At 42.4% G+C, this 22,369-nt stretch overlaps 1 protein-coding gene across 2 annotated transcripts in view; it reads right to left on the bottom strand.

Annotated features, from left to right (window-relative positions):
- The window catches only part of FAM3C (FAM3 metabolism regulating signaling molecule C), a 54,182-nt gene that overhangs the window by 8,837 nt on the left and 22,976 nt on the right, over positions 1-22,369 (bottom strand). For both annotated transcript variants that reach the window (XM_054023349.1, XM_054023338.1), the window contains 4 exons: positions 17,955-18,059; positions 16,149-16,178; positions 14,414-14,537; positions 392-450 (listed from right to left, as the gene is read on the bottom strand). In XM_054023349.1, coding sequence (XP_053879324.1) covers positions 392-450; positions 14,414-14,537; positions 16,149-16,178; positions 17,955-18,059 — 318 coding nt within the window. The remainder of the gene's footprint in view (positions 1-391; positions 451-14,413; positions 14,538-16,148; positions 16,179-17,954; positions 18,060-22,369) is intronic.

The raw sequence follows: 22,369 nt of genomic DNA, 5'->3' as shown, positions 1-22,369 counted from the left end.
ACCATTTGACTTTGGAAGCATGGCACTTTTTCCATTTTACATGTAAACAGAATATATATTAGCTGATAATCATTGAGATAAAATGAACATGGAGCCTGTGAACCCATTTTAGAGTAAAATTTTTAGAGAATTGAACTACAATTTGAAGCTTTCCACACTGCATTTCTAAACTATCAAAAAGTAATTATAATTAAGAGATTTTTGCAAGATTACTTTCAATATAAATCTAAGGATTTGCTTCCTAGGACTCCCCACTCTCACTTTTTCTTCTCTCTCTCTCTCTCTCTTTGCCTCCTGGCTGTCTTTGTCCCACCTTCTCTAAATGTCTTAAGGACGATTTGAAAAATGGTCTTTGAATGAAAATACTTTGCACATTTAAAATAGGACTTACCATTTATCAAAGCTATATTTATTCCTCTGCCAACATTATTCTTTACACCACTCATTAAACTGAAACAAAATAAAAAAAGTTTACATCTGAATTATGACAAACTTCTAATACAAGCATTTCATATTTTTAAAAAGGCAAGACTTAAAAGTTGGTGGTAATGAATATAAATCAGAAGTTAGGAACTGTAGAAAATTGGTAAGGGAAATCAAAGGGACACAAGAAACTTATGATCAGAGTTAAGGATAATAAGGAGTTTTAAAAAATATATCAAACAAAAAGAATCCTGATAACGGTGTTAGTCCATTAGTAGATGGAAATGGTAGAATGATCAACACCACAGAAGAGGCAGAAGTTTAAATTCTGTATTTGGAGGGGGAAAAAAACAACAACAGATGATGTAGTCTCATTATATTGTGATAACACACTTTCCATTCCACTCATGTCTCTTCAGGTTGTTAAACAGAAGCTACATTAGTCATACTTTTTAAAATGAGAGGTCCAGATAACTTGCATAGAAGAATTTTAGAAAAGCTGGTTGAGGAGCTTGCTGGACATTAACGTTTCCTTTCAACTAGTCTTGGAGCACTGGGAAAGTTCCAGAAGGCTGGAAGAAAGCTAATGTTGTGCCAATTTTTAAAAGGGTTAAATGGGATGACCCAGGTAATTATAGGCCTGTCAGCCTGACATTGACCCCAGGCAAGATAATGACCTCGGGCTGATATGGGACTCCATTAATGATGAAGTAAAGGAAGGTAATGTAATTAATGCAAATCAATACGGGTTTATGGAAAACAGATCTTGTCAAACTAACTTGATATTTTTGTTTGATGAGATTACAATTTTGGTTGATAAAGATAGTGGTGTGGATAGAATATACTTAAACTTTTGACTTGGTACCACACAACACTTTGATTAAAAAACTAAAATATAAAATTAAGATAAGACACATTAAATTGATTCAAAAGTGGCTGATAGATCCACGTGGTGATGATTCCCCATTTACAGTTACATTTTGAAATCTGTTTCCCATGGGGTCCTGTAAGGACTGGTTCTTGGCCCTATACTATTTAACATTTGTATCAATGACCTGGAAGAAAAAGTCATCGCTGATAAAGTCTGCAGATGATCAAAAATTAGGGGAGTGGTAAAAAAATGACAAGATTCAGAGTGATCTAGATCACTTGGTAAACTGGAAGCAAGCAAACAATATGTGTTTTAACATGGCTAGATGTAAATGTATACATCTGGGAACAAAGAATGTAGGCCATACTTACAGGATGGGGGACTCTATCCTGGGAAGCAGTGACCCTGAAAAATTTGGAGGTGGTGGTAGATAATCAGCTAAACACAAACTCCCAAGTGTGACACTGTGGCCAAAAGAGCTAATGAGATCTTCAGATGCATAAACAGGGGAATTTGAACAAGAATGGAGAGGCTATTTTACTTTTGCATTTGGCAATGGTGCGACTGCTGCTGGAATACTGTGTCCAGTTCTAGTGCCCACAATTCAATAAGGATGTTGATAAATAGGAGAGGGTTCAGAGAAGAGTCATAAGAATGATTAAAGAATTATGCATTATGGTGATAGACTTAAAGGGCTTAATCTACTTAGCTTAACAAAGAAACGTGAAGGGGTGACTTGATTACAGTCTCTAAGTACCCACATGGGGAAACAAATATTTAATAATGGACACTTCAATCTAGCGGAGAAAGGTGTAACAATCAAACGGCTGAAAGCTGAAGCTAGACAAATTCAGATTGGAAATAAGGCATACATTTTTAACAGTGAGTAATTAATAATTGTAACAATTTACCAAGGATCTTGGTGGATTCTCTATCACTGACCATTTTTAAATCAAGATTGGATGTTTTTCGAAAAGATATGCTCTGGGAATTATTCTGGGGAAGTTTTATGACCTATGTTTTACAAGAATTCAGACTAGATAATCACAATGGTCCTTTCTGGCCTCGGAATCTATGATTATGCTTTTATGGAAGCTCTGAATTGAGGCTAGGGAACGGAGTCATCCTTAATTGTTCCCTGTTTAACTTAGTCAGCTGACTTCTTCTATTATGGCTGTTTTTAATAGATTAACCATGTTTATACGGCTGGACTGTTAATTTTATTTCTTGATACTTTAAACAAACATTAAGTACATTTTTGGCAAGTTTATTTGTTTTAAAAAGTGGTAAGAATTGACCCTAAGGATACAAAATGTTTATGCAAGTTTTAATAAGATTTCATCTCAATAAATTTGAAGTAAAAGGCAGGCACTTATGTACTAGGTCCTAGTAACTAGGATACAGTCTCTGTTCAGATAAAGATTTAAACACTTAAATTTGACCAATATAAGGACTCTATATTCTTCCAGTAATACTATAGAAAGATATGCAGAAATTAAAACTTAAAAGGGCTACAGTAACATTCAAGCAAAATACACTGATGATAGTTCATAACAAGGTATGCATGTATTCAAAATTTCATGAAAAACACACAGTACTTTAGATCATGTTATTAAATACACCAAATTTTGGATGATTAAATTAACAGTAGTTTTAAAGATCCATTCGCAACATTATTAATTATTTTCTGAAGGGATACGGTCAAATCAAATTTGGCCCAAATGTTATGCTTTTTTATAAACAACCAATAGAAATGTTTCCAATTCCAATTAATTAGGATATGAGAAAGTGAAAGCAACTAGTCCTGTTTTCATTGGTCACATGAAAGAAATGCAAAAAAGGTTAAAAAAGCAAAATAATAATAAAAATAAATGAGATGTGTAAAAAGTTTCAGTACTCAGAGTGCAGTTACACACCTATACAATGGCAGCAATCTATGATAAAAAGTTATTTCACTGCACCCAAAGATATGTTGGGCAGTTCAAAGAACAGACAGATAAGGTCCCTGTAATAAACAGCTAACAAGTTACAAAGAAACACAAATGAGGGTGAAAACAAATGAGAGGACCATGAGGTGGGGTTCGAGAAGGCTGCACAAATAAGATGCCACAGCTACTCTTCAGCTCTGATGCCAGAAAGCACTTAAGCATGTCTAAATTTAGGCATCTGCTCAAGTCCCATTGACTTCACAGTGAGACTTTAGGATGTGGTTACATGCTAGCCTGAATCGAGTGCTCTCCTGAATTGGGACCTCAGTTTGTGCTCACTTCTTAAGGAGCATGTTTGTGTGATATGCTTTCAATTTTAATCAGTTTACTTCTCTGGTCAGTTATTTTCAGTCCAATTCCACAAACCCCATTGGAGAATTTGCTTCTGAAGGGCAGTATCCATGCAGACACAACAGCAGCAACATGAGCTTCAACACAATGGCCCACTATTGTTCCCCCACACGGTTGTCAAAATACCACCTATTAAAAAAGTCCTTCAATCTATGATGTAATCCACCTCTGCTGAGACTGCATTACTTAGCGCCAGTTTTGGTAAACACCAGCTTATTTCAGAATGGGCATGGAACAGCTATCAGTCGATAGTAACTTTGTCACTGTGACTGTATCTGAACCAGTAATTAGAGATGAAAGGTTCCATATTCCTCTACTAGTTCCCTGAGTTATATAGTCTGCCAAGAATTTTGAGTAAAAATACAACCCACAACGGGATTTAAACTCAATAACCTTTAAAATATAAGGCAAGCAATTTTCTGCTAGGCTACAAAGTTAGGCTCTGGTTAACTCGCAGGGGATACCAGAGGTATTTTGGCCACTGGAGGGCTTCCATATTTTTCCATTAAATGCAATTGAAACATATGACAAATGAAAATACCTGTACAAATGTGAATGAAAGGGCAGTAAAGTTCTAAGGACATTCCTTGAGTCATACTAAATTCTCTGTGTAGTCAAAGTTTTTTGAATGTTTAATTTTCCATTCAACACAAAAAAGTTAGAAGAATTTCCCTTTAATTTGGCTATAGATTTCTTCACAAATAGGTACCATCAAGAGAATGCAATGTTTGAGTGATCAGTTTGTCCATAAAACCACAAAGACTGAAGTTACAGCACTCTGTACTGTAAGGGAAATACACCGGAATCCCAAGTTCAATTCTTCTTCAAGTAGATGGAGCCATATATTCCACATGCATGTGCCCAGCACACCAGAGCCAGAGAATCTTGCCTACCAGTAACCGCAGAAGGATGGTGATTGCACCTCGTGGCCATAGCCCCTCCCCTGGCTAGATGAGGTGGCACCATCATGACTCCCCTCAGTTCCTTCTTACAGCCTGTGACCAAAATCAGAGCTCGTGTGTGGTTTTTAACCTCACAATTAATCTCTCTCTTTTAGTGACTTATTCTAGTTGTATATATTGTAGTTAGTTAGTACTCTAGTGTGAGAGTTAGTTATGCTTAGTTAGTTTTTCCCTGATGATACTCTCACCAGGATTCAAACATTGTCTGTTGCGTGAGGGAACAATTCCCAACTACCCTAGGTGTTGCTTTGCTTAGGTGAAGCCTGTGTCAAGGAGTCGTGTTTATTTGCAAATAGTTTACAAAACACAATAAGATGGCAAGGGATATTCACTTACTGCAGCAGCTTCTCAAACAGGCCATGTGGCCTGCATTGGCACTGAGGTCTGTGTGGGATCGGAGGTCACCCTCAGGTTCAGAGAGGGCTGATGTTTCGCACTTTGGAGCTGGCACCTCTCCGAAGAGGCAGAGAAGTCACTCTCTGTCTAGTACACCAAGGAAAAGGTTTCATAATACCAATCGAGACCACTGCATGCCTCATGGAGAATCTTCCTTCTCCTCCAGAAAGAGTATAGATTGGCACAGCATTACTGCTGGCACGCAGCATGAAGCAGGCCCTTCCAATCGCTCCCTGCTCCCAGGTAGGGAGATGAGAGACCCCATACCATCGACTCCAGCTCTGGCCCTGGGGCATCCGTTGAATCCAGTATTGACAAAGGTTGTGATGGCACCTACTGTTTTCACACTGGCAGCATATCAGGCAGCAATGGACCTCCTCTGCCTTTCTGTCCTGAGCTCTCCCTTGGTCCAGAATTTAGGCCAGGCTACGACCTTTACAGCCCTGCTGTCTGGATAGGCTGTTGAACCCTTGGGTCTGTGGGCACTGCATCCCGACATTCCCCGTGGTGCGGACTGTAGAAGCAATGCCAGCACTGGGCTCGGCACAAGGGACCTCCTCAGCACTGGAAGCTCTTTGGCATGCTGCCATGGCAACACTCTCTGCCCTCCACCTCCGCTGACTTGAGAATCGACATCATCTTCGGCACTGGAAACAACAAAGGTGCACTTGGTGCCAGCAGTACCATTTCCACCTGCAGCACTGGTCCCTCCTTTGTTTTGGGCGACAGATTAATCAAACTGCACCCTCAGGGTTGGCTCTATCCTTATTCCTATAATCCCGAGACTCCTCGGTGTCCAGGTCAAGATCCTCCTCCTGATCTCCCTCACCCAATTGGAGGCTGTATATGGAGCAACATGTGTACCAGGATCGGCAATCATCTCGCTGTAGAGAGAGGGGCTCATGGCCTGATGTCTCCTCGCCACTAGTGCCCTACCCCTATGCCCCGTGGTCTCCATGGAATCAGTGGAACATTCCTCAGTCACACAGGTTTCACCTCACTCCAAGGTGAGATAATTAGGCAAGTTGGTGGCGGGGGCCATCAACCCATTGCAAGCTCAACTACTGGAGGTTCTGTCAGGCAAAGGTTAATTGGAGTTGTTCAATCCAGGTCCACCACTTCAGGAGTAGGCTCCAGCCCTTGCAGAGTTAACTGCCTCCTCCTCATCCCTGGATGATTCAGCAATGCCCAGCTCTTCCTCCCCTCCAGTACTTGAGGACTTCAAGGCCTACCAGACCTTTTGCAGTATGTGGGTGCTTTCCTGGGTATTCAGGCAGAGTTCCTGCAGGAAAATACCCACAAGTTACTGGATATTCTGCAGCCATCTGGCCCAGGAAGGGTGGCTCTCCCCATCAAAGACATGCTTCAGGAGCATGCAAAGGGTGTTTCGAGCATGCTGGCTTCAGTGCCACCTACTGCAAAGCAATTGGAGAAACACTACTTTTTAGTGGTGCAGGGATTTGAGGGTTTTACTCCCACCCAGCCACTAATTCCCTGGTTGTAACCACAGTTAACAACAGGGGCTCAGCAAGGCAGGTTTAAGTCTACTCCTAAGCACAAGGACTCGAAAAGGATGGACTTAAGAGGAGATATAGATTTATCTACCCAGTACCTGCAAATGCAGATTGCCAACTAGGAGGCATTGCTGTCCAAATATGATTTTGTAAATTAGTCAGCCATGTCTAAATTTGCAGACCAGCTGCCTGAAACCTCCAGGGATGTTTTGGGCATTTATCACAGAAGGCTACTTGGTGGCCAAGACGGTGCTACAGTCCACGCTAGATGGTGCAGACACTTTGGCCAATGTAATGGCCTTGATGGTAACCATGAGAAGGTCATCCTGACTGCAGAGTTCTGGAATTGCTCCAGACATGCAGCAGGACATAGAGGTCTTGCCCTTCAATGATGGCCTGCTTCTTTTAGACAAAATGGATGAAACTCTGCACTCCTTCAAGGATTCTAGGGCTACTCTATATTCTTTGTGCAGGGGCTGCACCAGCAAATCAGAGGTGCTATTATAGCAGACAACAGCAGCAGCAACTGTACTATCTGCAACACCTCTTTGGGCAGACTTTCCCTCCCACGAGAAAGCAGGACTACCCCAGAAAGGGGCTCAGATCCCAGACGCGGAAGCATCCAGGTCCAGGATTAGGCCAGTCCACACACCCTCCCCCACCAGCTACGTGCCCATTTTGACTCATTGGTCCGGAACAGTAGTCCAGTCATGACTTCTACCAGTCCTCCCCAGTCGGGGACAGCCTCACTCATTTTCTCAGTGTTTGGGACTCAATTATTACCAACAGTTGGGTCCTAAGCACTGTCAGACTGGGCTATGTTATCCAGTTCCTCTCCACACCTCCTTCCCACCCTCTGTTTTTAGGGACCCCTTTTATGATACACTACTCCTCGAGCAGGTCCAGTCTCTTCTGGCTTTGGGAGCAGTGGAAGAGGTTCCTGCGGAATAACAGGATCAAGATTTTTACTACCAGTATTTTCTGGTTCCCAAATCCAAAGGAGGGATAAAACCTATTCTCAACTCTGCAACCTTAATATATCAGACACACGAGGTTTCGAATGGTCATCTATCTTCCCTGTGTTCTCTCAGAATGATTGGTTTGCTGTTCTGGACCTTCAAGACACTTATTTCCGCGTGGCAATTTTCCTTAGCCACAGAAGATTTCTCTGGTTTGTCATGGCGAATTGTCATTTACAGTACATGGTCCTGCCTCTTGGTCTGTCTTCTGCCCCCAGGTTATTACCAAATGTATGGTCATAGTGACAGTGTAACGCACGAAGAAGGTAATCCAGGTCTTCCCATACGTGGATGACTGGCTACCAAGACGCAGGGTCAAAGAAGTCATCCGTTCTTATGTATGCATTATGTTGCGCTTACTCAACCATCTGGCTCTCACTCTAAGCATTGGAAAGTTAACGTTGGTCTTCACTCACAAAATCAAGTTCATTGGGGGCCCTAATAGACTCTACAAGTTTGAGCGCGTTTTTGCCAACTGTTTCCAGACAGTTTGTTGCCTTTGTCTCAGTCTGAGGTCTCAACCTTCCATGACAGTTTGGATGTGTCTGAGGCTCTTGGGCCATATGTCAACATGCATGCAGTTGGTTTAATTTTCAAGGTTGTGCCTTCAACCTTTCCAATATTGCCCGGGACAGTTTACCATCCAACCCTCCACACCTTGGATAGGTTGGTCCACACCTCCTTTCATTGATCTTGACTCCTGGTGGATGATTCAGGGGAACGTATGTCAAGGTTTTCCTTCATCTGGCCTTTCCCAATCATGACTGTTGTCACTGATGCGTCCCTGATAAGTTGGGGAGAGCATCTGGGGTTGTTACAGGTTCAAAGTCTATGGTCCGAGCAGAAAGCTTCACTGCATACCAAAGCTGCTGAAGGTTCAGGCCATATACAATTCCTGTCACGCTTCCCTAGACCTCATCAAGTGTTCAGTGGTTCACATACTTACCAACAACACCACTGCAATGTATTACATGAAGATGCAAGAGGGAGCACACTTCAGAGAGTTTTGCCAAGAGGCAATCAGGCTATGGCAATTCTGCATCGAAGAGTCTCTCTCAATAGCTAATCACTTGCCCTGAGTCCAGAATCATCTCGTGGACCATCTCAGCAGGAATTTTTCCCTATGTCACGAGCGGTCCCTGAAGCCCAGTGTTCTGCAAATCATTTTCGTGGCTTGGGGCATCCTGTTCACTACGAGGGACAACAGGAAATTTGGTCTGTTCTGCTCTCGAGCAGTCCTCAATCTGGGCTCCCTGACTGCCTTTCACATCAGCTGGCAGTCGACTCTCCTGTATGCTTACCCTCTGATACCGATCATTTCACAGGTCATCCTGTGACCATCCACAGCTGAAAGTGGATCAGGCCAAGGTTATCCTCATTGCCCCCTGGCACTTTTTTGGTCCTCTTGCTATTTTTTTTTTTTATTTGGGGGTATACATTTAAATTGAACCTCTATTATGGTGTCTTTAAAAACTTTCCATGCAGCTTGCAGGAAATTCACTTTTGGTACTGTACCTTTTAATTTCTGTTTAACTAACTTCCTCATTTTTGTGTACTTCCCCTTTCTGAAAGTAAATGCTACCTTGGTAGGCTGCTTTGGTATCTCCCCCTTCCCCGATGTTAAAGTGTATTACGGTATGGTCACTTTTACCAAGCGGTTCAGCTATATTCACTTCTTGGACCAGATCCTGTGCTCCACTTAGGACTAAATCAAGAATTTCCTCTCCTCTTGGAGGTTCCAAGACCAGCTGCTCCAAGAAACAGTCATTTAAGGTGTCAAGAAACGATCTATGCATGCTGTCCTGAGGTGACATGTAGCTAGTCAATATGGGGATAGCTGAAATCCCCATTATTGAGTTTATTTTTATAGCCTCTCTAATCTCCCTCCCTTTCACAGTCACTATCACCATCATCGTCAGGTGGTCAGTAGTTTATCCCTACTGCTATATATATTATTCAAGCATGGAATTACTATCCATAGAGAATCTATGGTACAGTTTTGATTCATTTAATATTTCTACTTCATTTGACTCTACGCTTTTTTTACCCACATAAAGTGCCACTCCCCCACCAGCACTCACTATTCTGTCCTTCCAATATATTTTGTACCCTGGTAGGATCATATTCCATTGATTATCCTCATTCCACCAAGTTTCTGTGATATCAATATCCTGATTTAATATGAGGCACTCAAGTTCACCCATATTAGTATTCAATACCTCTTGTTGCAGTTGCTTGAAGTATCTAGCACTTGCCAGAATACAGCTAAAATTGCAGTAACTCAGAAATAGTCTCTGCTTTCCTTCAGTAATTACCTAATCTGTTCTCTGATCAGATTAAAAACAAGTGACTAATTTCAACAAAGGAGGATTCATTATTTAGGGAATTTTACAAACAAACATTCTACTTCAGTATAACATACACAAACAATTGTTTTTTACTAGAACAAAATTGCCTTCAGGGATCAAACGTAAAAAGAGATGCCCAGTATTCTGCAGTAATCATTCAGACCAATCTAGTACTGTTATTATGAGATGCAAGGTTTTGGAACCATATCATCTCATACTTTCATGGATCTTGAACTGTACCAGCTCTACAGGAAAATTGTATTTCCCCCCCAAAATCGCCAATCATTCAAAAGAAAATTTCCTAATGAAATTTACTCTGAAATGTCAACAGATTTTGGAACTCAGCATAAAGCAAATGCATTCATTTATGTTTAATGTTCATTTACCTTTGTAACAGTGCTATTCAATTTGACTTGCTTTATTAGCTGGCTGTTGGATGTTTGCTGTACAGTAACTACTCACTTAACGTCATTCCGGTTAACTTGTTTCCTTGTTAGGTCGCTGATCAATTAGAGAACATGTTAGTTTAAAGTTGCGCAATGCTCCCTTATAACGTTGTTTGGCAGACGCCTGCTTTGTCCACTGCTTGCAGGAAGAGCAGCCTGTTGGAGCTTGGAACCAGGGTGGATCGGCAGCCCCCTGTGCAGCAGCTGCCTAGCAGGCTATCAACTGCCGGGTAGTTCAGCTGTTCCTCCCCGCACTGCCCTGTGCTGCTCCTCCCCTCTGCCTTGGAGCTGCTCCTGGGAGCCTCCTGCTTGCTGTGCAGAGGGGATGGGGGGGGGGCCCTCCGCGGGAGAAAGAGGGGTGCTAATATCAGGGTGTCCCTTTCCCCAGCTCCTGAACCCTATCTCCACAGAGCAAAGGGGGGGGAGGAGGAGGAGGAACAGGACAGGGCTCAGGACGGAGGAAGCTTTCTGGCAGCAGCTGCTGTCTCAACTTGCTGATCTACTTAAAAAGGCAGTGTACTTAGAATGGGATCAGCGTACTGAAAGGGGTAATGTGCGTCACACACACACACACACACACACACAGTGTGTGTGTCTCTGCCTTGGAGTGTGTGAGGCTACATTAACAACATGTTAAACCTTGAGGGCTCAGCAGAGTGCTAGTTCATTATTTAGCAGTAAAGCATTCCCTGGGAAATATCCCCTCTTCCACCCTCTGACTCCATCTCCTCAACCAAGCTTCACAATCATCATTGCTGTGTACAGTATTAAATTGTTTGTTTAAAACTTATACTGTGTATATGTGCACACACACACACACACACACACACACACGGTCTCTTGTCTGGCGAAAAAATTTTCCCTAGAACCTAATCTAACCCCCCCCCCTGCCCCCACATTTACATTCATTCTTATGGGGAAACTGGATTCACTTAACATCGTTTCATTTAAAATACACCTCTACCCCAATATAACGTGACCCGATATAACATGAATTCTGATATAACGCGGTAAAGCAGCGCTCCGGGGGGGGGGGGGGGGGGGGGCAGGGCTTCGCATTCCGGCCAATCAAAGCAAGTTTGATATAACGCGGTTTCACCTATAACGCAGTAAGATTTTTTGGCTCCCAAGGACAGAGTTATATTGGGGTAGAGGTGTAGCATTTTTCAGGAACATAACTACAATGTTAAGCGATGAGTTACTGTACAAACAGATCTGAATAATCACCCGAGCACAGATAATGAAGGGCAATCTCAAGCAACCATAAAACAGCTGCATTATCTAAAATGAATTCTTGCAAAGTGGCTAGATCTTTCTCCTCACCCTCCAGGTGGCAGCAGCAGTCATAAGCATGTACAAATATAATACTGAATTTCTCAAAAGAGGGCAGTAGTTTTTTGGTTTTAGAATACTAATCCAAACTTCAAGACAACATACTATGTGGGCTTTTAAAATATAAGTCAAAGGCACTGCATTCAAAAATAAAGACCTCTATAAATATATAAGTGTAGATTCTTAATTGTGTATATAAAACCAAGAGATATTAAAAGGCATCTTCATAGGAAGTTAGCAGAGATAATACTTTTTGACAAAAGTGTACAGTAAATTGATGCAGAAGATCCTATTCAGATGATGCAGGATAATAGCACATCATACAAACATAACTATTACATTATTTGTTACTAAGAAGTGCCTCTTGCTTTTTATCACCTGCTCTAGAGGAGAATCTGACAATTATTTCAGCAGAAGCTTTGGCAAACAAAACAACACACATACTACTCCTTATTTAACTATTTGAGATTAAAAAAAAAAATCAGACGACTAATATGATGCACATATATAGCATTTCATCTCTGGTTTTCCAAAAATCTTTGCAAATATTTTGCTTCATAAACACCTTGAGAAGTTGGTAAGTTTTATTACATCCAGACTGGTAGACTGAGGGACCGAGGGACAGAGGGATTAGATTAATTGCTCAAGGTCACAAATTGAGTCACTGACAAGATTGGAAACACAACCCAGTAGCCCTTCCCAGTTCAGTGCTATGAGGCTACACTCCCTCTTTACAAACATAACATAACTTTGTGTTAAGCTTGAAAATACATAATAAAGACAACTCAAACCATCTCAATTCTCATCTTGATGGATCCCAAGCACTTTACAAACTACTTTTTATATGACTCTGTATAAAACAATATTGGGACCACTCACCACCGCAGGAAATTAGGACACCTCTGAGGCAGAACGCAGTATTCACTCACCGGCATTAGATAACAGGGTTTTAGGAAGGAATTAAAGAATAATTTCCTCAACTGCACGAGGAATTTTAAAGGAGACTTTCAGGCTGACTGAATATAACTATCTATCTAAGTTAAAGTTTGGTCAAGAAACTGAAGTTAACACTTCTTCTCAGTGAAAGATTTCAAGAGGGTTGTGTCTCATTTGAAAGAGGCAAAGTATTATGGCTGCTGCCTAGCTAGAAAAGAGGGGGGGCAACTCCTAAAGAATCCAGCTATACTAACCATATTTAGTTTCATGTTCTGGAACTGTTATTTCATAAGTACCTGTATGCTGAGTAAGTTCTAAGGAAAATTATATCACTGAACTATAATGAATGTGGCTGGCCAGCCACTTAATCAAGTTTGACAGTTTGTTTAAAGTCCAGGTCGGCAGGGCAGTGAAAAAATCTAGCCAAACTGGATCTTAGGCAGTCTAACCAACTTGCTGAGTCAGTGGTGGGTATAGTACTGGCTGTGCAAGGAAAGGAGGAAGGAACGTCTGTCCATAGTTAAGCATATTAACATCTGTCTATGCTTCAGCATGTTAGCTTAGTATATTCCAGCCTCAGTGGATCAGTGTTACTAGAGTTAAGTGATCATGACAGGGTACAGTCTTGAAGACAAAGACAATCCTTTGGCTCAAATGCCTCTAATCTTACAAAGTCTCTTTAAACACAGTACACTCTAATGAGAATCTAGTCCTCTACTTGAAATTACCTTGTAGTTAAATTGTCATCTGCAGTATAATAAATTGTGTTAGAATGTTCACTGAAAAACTGCCAGTTATTTTGGAACAACTCTGCATAGTCTGACATAAGACATATTGGAATTATGCAGCCCCAGAACAGCGTGCACTGGGAGAAACCTACAACTAAACTGTACTAATTTAAAGCCAACCGTCACCCGAATGCTGATTGTGACTAGAGTAAACAAAGTTCTTAGTAGTTGTAGCAATACTAAAAATCCTTTTGCAATGCAACTTATTCAGAAACTGAGCTGGTAAACTGTAATCTATAAAGTCACATGTACTCTATGGGGTAAAATCAAGGGTAATCATGATGTAAGAGGTGAGACGGTCTGGAACAAAATTAGCACACTGATGAAGTAATCCAATTAGCTTAATATTTAAGGAACACAAATAGCCCAGGCATAAAACAGATTTTGTATTTTTAAAAGGGCTGCATTAAATAACTACTATTATGTTTTTATTCAATTTAATAACCTCAAAGAATACATTTTTTCAAACATTCCCCTGCAGTGCATGCAGCCCAACCTTTGCAGCAAGATACTAGTGGATATAAAAAGTGAAAGTTACTAGAAACTGAAACAAAAGTGAAACTCATTAATTTGATTAATAATATTAGACTAAGTGAATTTACTGTGAAAAGTGAATTAGATTTTTAAAATGTTTAGGTTTAATAACCTAAGATATCAACAAAATTGAATTACCTTTTTATTATTAAAATATCTGTCTTTTTACCCTGGCAGGGCTCTTTTAAAGAAAGGCTAAAAATATATTTTATCTGTCATTGGCCTGATGGAGTTTAAAAAAGTATTTTGCAAACCATAACAATTTCACAGTACAATCCGACATACAGCTAGTGAGTGTCAAAAGTACATTAAAAAAGTGTGTTTGTACCAGTTCAGATATTTGTTTGCATATTAAACTAAGAGTAAACCACAAGATGTTCTATTTACTTCAGCAAAACAATCAATACATTATAGTCTGAATTCAAGAGATTCTGACTGAGCAATTATCCAAACTAGATTTTTAAAAGATACGTACAGATAATCTGACAGATAAGCAAATACTTACACATTATCTTCCACACAAATTTTTGGTCCAACTACGTTGGCTGCTCCACTTGCCATTTTGAAGGCAAAGTGCTTTTCAGGACAAGCTTTTGAAATCCCACATTTATATCTGGGTGGTTTTGTAGCTTTAGAAAGAAAATAAATATGATTTAGATATGACAGTAAATCAACAAATATTAGTCAAATTAAGGAAAAGGTGGAAGCAGGTCACAAATTATCTCAGACTATATAGAGACACAAGGTGGGTGAGGTAACGTCCTTTATTGGACCAACTTCTGTTGGCGAGACAGACAAGTTTGAGCTTACACAGAGTTAGAACTGAAGAAGAGCAGTTTGTAAGCTCAAAAGCTTGTCTCTCTCACCAATAGAAGTTGGTCCAATAAAGGATATTACCTCAACAACCTTGTTTCTCTAATATTCTGAGGCCAACATGGTGACAACAGTGCATAACTCAGTCTGTATACTCAATTCTGGGTGAAAGCACTTCACAAACATGCATTTAATCTCACTTGTGAAGTAGGTGTGTATCTCCTTTTTATAAATGGAGAAACGGATATAGAAAAATTATGGACCTGATCCAAAACACACTAAAGTCAACAGGAATCTCTCCATTAACTCCTGTGGGCTTTGGATCATTCCCTAAATGACTTGCCTGAAGTCACATCTGAATCTGCTGCAAAATTCTGAAACAGAACTTACATCTACCAGATTCCAGTCCTGTGACACATGAACAAATACAACTTTTCCCTTGCTTAAATAATGTAACAAAGACATCTTGAATCAAGTGCTTAAAAGTAGATCCCTATGCGGATATAAATTGGTATCTGCAGAACTGCAGGGCTCTCCAGGAAACCGCAGCTGCGAAAGGAGCAGAACGTGGGGCTGCCGCTCCCAGGAGCCAGCAACCCGGGGCCGGCAACACCACTCGAAGCCTTGCCCCTGTCCCTTCCACACAGCTGTTTGCATGACTGCGTCTCCTGTCTGGGGTCTGTATAGCCATGCCGGAGGACAGGGCTGGGGGTGGTAGAGCTGCACCAGAGGAGCTGCCAACGTGGACCACTGGCTTCTGGGAGCAGCAGCCCCACATTCTGTTCCTTTTGCAGCTGTGGTTCCCGGGAGAGTCCCGCAGTTCCGCGGATATCAATTTATATCCACATCTGCGGATATAAGTTTGTATCCGTGCAGGGCTCTACTTAAAAGCTGGGAGAGAAGATTTTCAGGGAACAGTGTGATCATCTTTTTAAGGGCTATTGGGAACCCTCTTCAAAATGTATTAATACTCAAGAGCCGTATCATATATCCGTCATAAGAAACTTATTTTTACTTCAATTAATAAATAAATAATGCCAGTTAGTGTAATCTGTCTCTATCCTGGAATAAGTAAAAATTTAATTCCCACTCTCTTGTACTTAACCAAAAGAGCACAAAGATAATACTGATCAATACACACCTGGAACTGTGTCTTAAATACTGTACATGTAACAGTAAAATTAATTAGGTACAATATCACAAACCATTAAAATATCTATTCTGACATATGCTGATCTAACAAATGCAATTCTCTGGTAAGATGTGAAACAATCTTCTACTTCTGAAGCTATTCTCATTGCATTTTTATGTGCAGTGGCAATTTCTACATCAAAGTGAGAGTCAGTATTTAAGCGTCACAGCAATATTGTATACACAGACAAAAGTAAAATACACACTGTAGTAACTGTGGCATATGAAATACTTACGGCGTGCAGCTGTCTCCAATGCTGACCTAGCTAAAACACAGAAGAAAGTTTTTAAAAAGCTTTAGTTACAATGATATTTCATTGGTAGTAAAATGTTTATAATCCCATTAATTTAATCTTTTGCAGATCTATAAAAATAAGCTTGATTGTTTATGATACTCCATTTAATACCTCCCACCATATTCAATATATAAAGCACATTTACAGTAAGACACACAAATTAAGGGGCCAAATTTTGAAATGCAGTCTAACATTCTGTGCTTCAAGTTTTGGTTGGCCAATTTTAGATACAGAGGATCTGGTAATAGAGATGTTGAGCTCCCAGAGGTCCCTGGAGTTGTAGATGCTCAATCCCTCTGAAAAAAATTCAGAATGTAGGTGTCTAAAGCTGGGCTCCCATAATCAGAAGGCACTTTTCAAAATTTGGAGCCTGGTTTTTAAGCTACCCAAAAGTTAGGTCAATGGTGGATTCTCTATGTACTTGAAGTCTTTAAAGCATGATTTGAGGAGTTCAGTAACTCAGCCAGAGGTTACGGGTCTATTGCAATAGTGGGTGGGTGAGTTCTGTGGCCTGCGATGTGCAGATCAGACTAGATCTGTGTTTCCCAAACTGGGAACACCGCTTGTGCAGGGAAAGCCCCTGGCGGGCCGGGCCGGTTTGTTTACCTGCCGCATCCGCAGGTCCGGCCGATCGTGGCTCCCACTGGCTGCGGTTCGCTGCTCCAGGCCAATGGGAGCTGCTGGAAGCGGCGTGGGCCGAGGGATATGCGGGCTGCCGCTTCCAGCAGCTCCCATTGGCCTGGAGCAGCGAACCGCAGCCAGTGGGAGCCGCGATCGGCCGGACCTGCGGACGCAGTAGGTAAACAAACCAGCCCGGCCCGCCAGGGGGTTTCCCCACACAAGCGGTGTCCCAAGTTTGGGAAATACTGGACTAGATGATCAACATAGACCCTTCTGGCCTTAAAATTGAATCTATACGGAGATCAGAAAAACAACATGCACATTTGACACAATTTGATCACTGTATGTGTGTTGGTATACTACATCCAGTATGTGCACTTTATGTTAATACTAAGGACAAAGAATGAAAATAAGTAAATTCTGAAATGTCTATGCAGCACCTCTACAGTTTATCTTGGATGCCCACTTGTTATACCAGAGAGATGAGGTGGGGTAGCACAGGGGTAGTGAATAGGCAAATCACAGGCCAAATTCGGACCATCAGATGCATTTGAACAGACCCTGAAATCTTTTTATTTTCTTACTATTGTTACTTTTTTTTTTTTTTTTTTAATTATTTTTTCTGGAGTCTGGACCTTGACCACGAAATTTGGAACTTGACAAAAAATAATAGACTACCCCTACTTACCTTATGGTTTAACATAAGTACTTAGCACTTACTCAGAAGTTGGTCGAATAAAAGATATTACCTAGCCCACCTTGTCTCTCAAACATCCTGGGACCAACACAATGACTACAATCACACTGTGCACTCTTGTTATACTTACAGTCTAAAGAACATTTGACTAAAATCACAAATACTATTAAACATGATCTGTGCATGGATAAAATCTTGTGTATATTTTGAATGTGAACTTTTTAAGCTAAAATATTCACATTAAAATTTGTAAATATTAATATTTTACCTTTTAGTGCAGAACATAAAAGTATATTCTTAAAAACATGCATTCTTCTAGAGCGTGACCATGCCAGGCTCACCATGGAAAGAGCGTGTGGTACTTACTCAAGCTATATTCAAGGTCAATCAGATTTGTGCGGGGAGAACAGTTAGAAGACATCACTTACCAAACAGGCTTCCTAAGTTTGTATCCATTTTTATTTCAAATACTTGAGATATGACATAAAATGTCAGTAGAAATATTGAAACAGCTACCACCAACTTTACAGCACCTATTTAGAACCACAAAAAATAAAGTTTTCAGCATCTATTTATATTTTATAATTGATACGTATCAGCTTTAAACACAAAAAATAAACTGCATGAGAAATCCACAGTGAATTGTGTTAAATAAAGCTATTACAATGCTGCCAGAAATGTGTTACAAACAAACTGTGGAATAAAGTAAACAAAAAGAATGTACATGAGAAATAAATCAAAAGTGAAGCTTCGTACTGTCACGGTGTACCTCTGACTGCTGTCTTCCACCCTGGGGTGGGACACCAATTCACACCTCACAGTTTACCAATAGCGTGTTGGAATCACACTAGCATTTACAGAACAATAGATATGCTAGATCGGGATAGTCAATAGGCGAATGCTGGCCAAATCGGGACTGCCAACAGTTCTGAGTGGACTGCAAAGATCAAACGAGCTGAAGCCGAGCCGGGGCTGGAGCTGTGCCTGCTCTCCAGCACAGGGCCCCCTAGCAGGGAGTGGCTGGATTGCAGTGCACAGTGTGTCCCTGAATGGTGCAAGCACAGCCCCACCAGCTCTGTCCTCTGCCACCCAGCAGCAGTGCAGAGGTGGGACGAGTGGCCATGTGGACGAATGAGCAAGTGCTGGCATCCGGGCTCAGCGAGTGAGGCAGCAGGAGCCTCTCCGGGAGGGGTGGGTAGGGAGGTGGCAGGCGATCAGAGGAGGAGGGTCCGAGCTGGGCCGCCTGGCCCACCAGGAAAGCAGAGCTGTGAAGCGCCTCTCGGCTGGGCCGTCTGCCCTGCCATGGGGCCTCAGAGCCCAGCTAGGAGGGGTGACAGGGCCAGGCCCTGGCTCCCCACCCTGGGGAGGGGGGAGCGGCCCACAGCGAGGCACTGACGGATAGACTGGTGCGGCATCACGGCCCTGTGCCAGCTGCTCTGACAGTGACAGGGAGCAACACTGCGCCACACTTCGAGCGCGAGGCTGCAGGTACCCCTAACAGTACCCCCTCAAATATCCCTGCCAGCACCCCCCCAAATACTCCCTCCCAGTACTCACACATCCCTGCAGCACCTCCCCAAATACCCATCCAGTACCCCCCAAATGCCCCTGGCAGTGTTCTCTATCTGGGAACTTGAAATATAGTAACCCTAAACCGAGTGGGGAGGAATCAGGGGGTTTGGGGAAGGGAGCTGGGTGGGGGACAATTGGGGGGCTATATGCCTACAATAATTTTATTTGACAAAACTATAGTTAAGGCTACGTTTTACTCACAGGTATTTTTAGCAGAAGTCATGGACAGGTCACACGCAATAAACAAAAATTCATGGCCCATGACCTCTCCATGACTTGTACTATATACCCCTGACTAAATCTTGTGTGCTCTGGAGGGGAGACCCCAGGGGCACCAGGGGTGCTCTGGAGGGAGCTCCAGGGCAGGAGGTGGCCCAGGACCGCTGCTGGTATACAGTTGCCAACCCGCCAGGATTGGCCTGGAGTCTCCAGGAATACGTCCAACCAAAATTGGCAACCCTAAGCTAGTGATCCAGGGCAGGGAGCGGTGGCCCACGGACCACCGCAGGTGCTGGGGGGCGGTGGCGGCCCAAGACTGTCCTGGCAGTGGCCAGTGTGGCTGACCCGGGGACATCCAAGCTGTTCGGACGAGAAAGTCACTGAATCCGCGACCTCTGTGACTGACTCGCAGCCTTAACCATAGTTAATACTCTTGGTAAACTCAAAGCAATTTCAAAACTTAAAACAGTTGTCTGAAAGTATTTTAATGTTAATATTTGCATCTATTTGACATTTTATCTATATACTTTCTCAAAGTCTTAGATGTAATTTATTAATTTCGTGGAGGTTATTTTTAGGTTATACAGTGGTTTGATTTTATTTTTCACGGTCACATCTACAAAAAAAAGTAGATTTTGGAACATGACATATCGTAAATTAGACAGATGGTGCATGTTTTGTTATATATAGAATAGGCAAGAAAAAGAGGGCAGACAGTACCAGCACCAAAGAAACATCACAGAATTCTAAGCTCTCCCATGGAATTGTATGGGCTCTTTTTATAAAAAAGAAAAGACGTTTTTAAGAGAGCCCTTCCTTTAGTCTTTGAACTAAAAGCACTTCACTAAAGTACTTGCTCACTATAGCTAAGAAATGTCAACATAAGATTACATATATACATTTTACCAGGTTCTGCCCTGATTGTGAGATCTTGGCAGGGCTGACAGCAGGGAATGAAATGGGGAGGATTATAGGAAAGAGACAACCACCACGGGTGACCTGATTCACCTTCCAGAAAACAGAGCATTTCCCAGTCTTACCAAAAATCTGCCCACTCCTACTGCAGCATAAAATAGACTTTCACCAGACCCCCAATGGGGAGTCTGTTTGAACTAAGTTCAAATGTAAGCATACATAATACAGTTAATAAAAATGTATGTTCCATGTACTATTTCTCTATCACAGCCTTAATAATGTTAACTTTAATGTCCTGGGTTACTTTGAAGTAACTGTTACTAAGTTAACGTATGAATCACATTGCTGAAAAGTCTAACCGTTTGTCAGACTATTAACTAGCACACACTCACATTCCTCCTGCAACACAACAGTACAAATTACATCGCAACGGAACGCCTTGAAATTGTTTAGTTGTGATACAGACGCAACACACTATTGAATTTTCTTTTATGTTTCCTGCTTCCTTTCTCATAGGTAAATAGGCTTCTCAGAGTCCTCTATTACTGCTCTCCAAATGCTACGTTTATTCAGCTTTCACTCCCACAGTTTCTTTCTGAACTCTACCCAGTCGGTCTCTGACATGCTGTTACTCTTGAGGGAATTTGGCAACAAAAAATTAAAAATAGTGCACACAATATTTTAAAATTCTGCAGTTTTTATTTGTCAATAAATAAATGTAGCTTCAGCATGGCAGTGGGGAGCACAGGCCACTGGCTATAATGAGGTGGGAGATCACCCTGAAGCCCCCACTCCCCCGGTACAGCGACTTAGCAGTGAGGGTGCACCTGACCCTGACACAGTGCAAGGGCTGGGCCTGTCCCAGAAAAACCCCTCTGTGCCAGGTGCACCAGGTATGGGTGGGCAGGCTCAGCCTAGCAGGATCCAAGTGTGGAGGGGCTTAGTGTGTACGGGATCCAGGTGTGGGGCAATCTGGGTGCCGGCAGCTCAGTGGGATATCTGGATGCACAGGGGCAATGGGACTCTGCAGGGGATCCAGGTGAAGGTGGTTGGGGCTCAGCAGGGGGAGGAAGGCCTGGGTGTGGAGGGGCGGATGCTGGGGGAGGTGGCTTGATGGAGTAGGGGTCCAGGTGCAGCTCCTTGGGAATCAGTGTGGTGGGGCTCGTCACAGGAGTCCAGGAGTAGGGGGGTAAGGCTTGTCAGGGTGAGGGTTCGATGGTACTGCTTAACAGGGGAGCCCCAGCTGCTGCCAAGGGATGCCACATGCTGGGCTCCCACTCCCCCCCCCCCCCCATGATTCCCCTATCCCCTTTTCTTCTCCATTCCCCTCCCTTCACTCCCCCATCCTCCTGCCCTATTCCATCCCCCTTCCTTCCCCACTGCCTCTTCCCCTCCACCCCCATTACCCAGCCCCACTACCGGCACTCACTGTTGCACAGAAAAGAAGGCGGCTCCCAGCACACAGAAGGGGAGCACAAGTGGCACTAGGACCCAGGAGATGGCGTTCCAAGACGCAGGCTCCTTCAGCTGGGCAGCTCTGCGCTTGCAGAAATGGAGGGGAGGGGACACATGCAGTGGCAAGTAACCCTGTGTGCCCCCCACGCCTCACTTCTGTTTGGAGGGGGGCAACCCTCCCCCCCAAACTGCATCCATGGTCATCTCCCACACGCTGCTTCCCTGCAGTTTTCTGCAGGCAAGCACAGGAATTCTGGGGAGAGGGCGTTTTCTGCGGGTGTGCAGTCTCGCAGAATCCCCCACAGAAGTAATGCTGTATTCCTTCTATACAGGACATTTCTAGTTATTTTTTCTCTCTGTTTTGGAAGTTACCCATTTCTCATTCCTTCATCTTACTGAGCTTTGCCTTAAAAATACCAAGAACACTCAAAACATTTACATCAAAGACATATCTTCAAGTCCTGAAAAATTTCAAATTCCATTTCTTCCTATTGTACTAACCGTCACTGTATACATTTGTTAGGTTTCCTGAATTTCTAATGTGTACATCACTTCTTCAGTGTTATTTACTACAATGACTGGTGTTTCTTTGGTGTTATTTTGTACTACGATTAGAACAACTGATACTTGTTTCAAAGATTGAAAGCTATATAAAAAAAGATCTATAAGACATCTGATGTGA

This window comes from Malaclemys terrapin, chromosome 1, assembly GCF_027887155.1.
Source record: "Malaclemys terrapin pileata isolate rMalTer1 chromosome 1, rMalTer1.hap1, whole genome shotgun sequence".
NCBI lineage: Eukaryota > Metazoa > Chordata > Testudines > Emydidae > Malaclemys > Malaclemys terrapin.
This window is presented reverse-complemented; position numbering and strand designations above follow the sequence as displayed.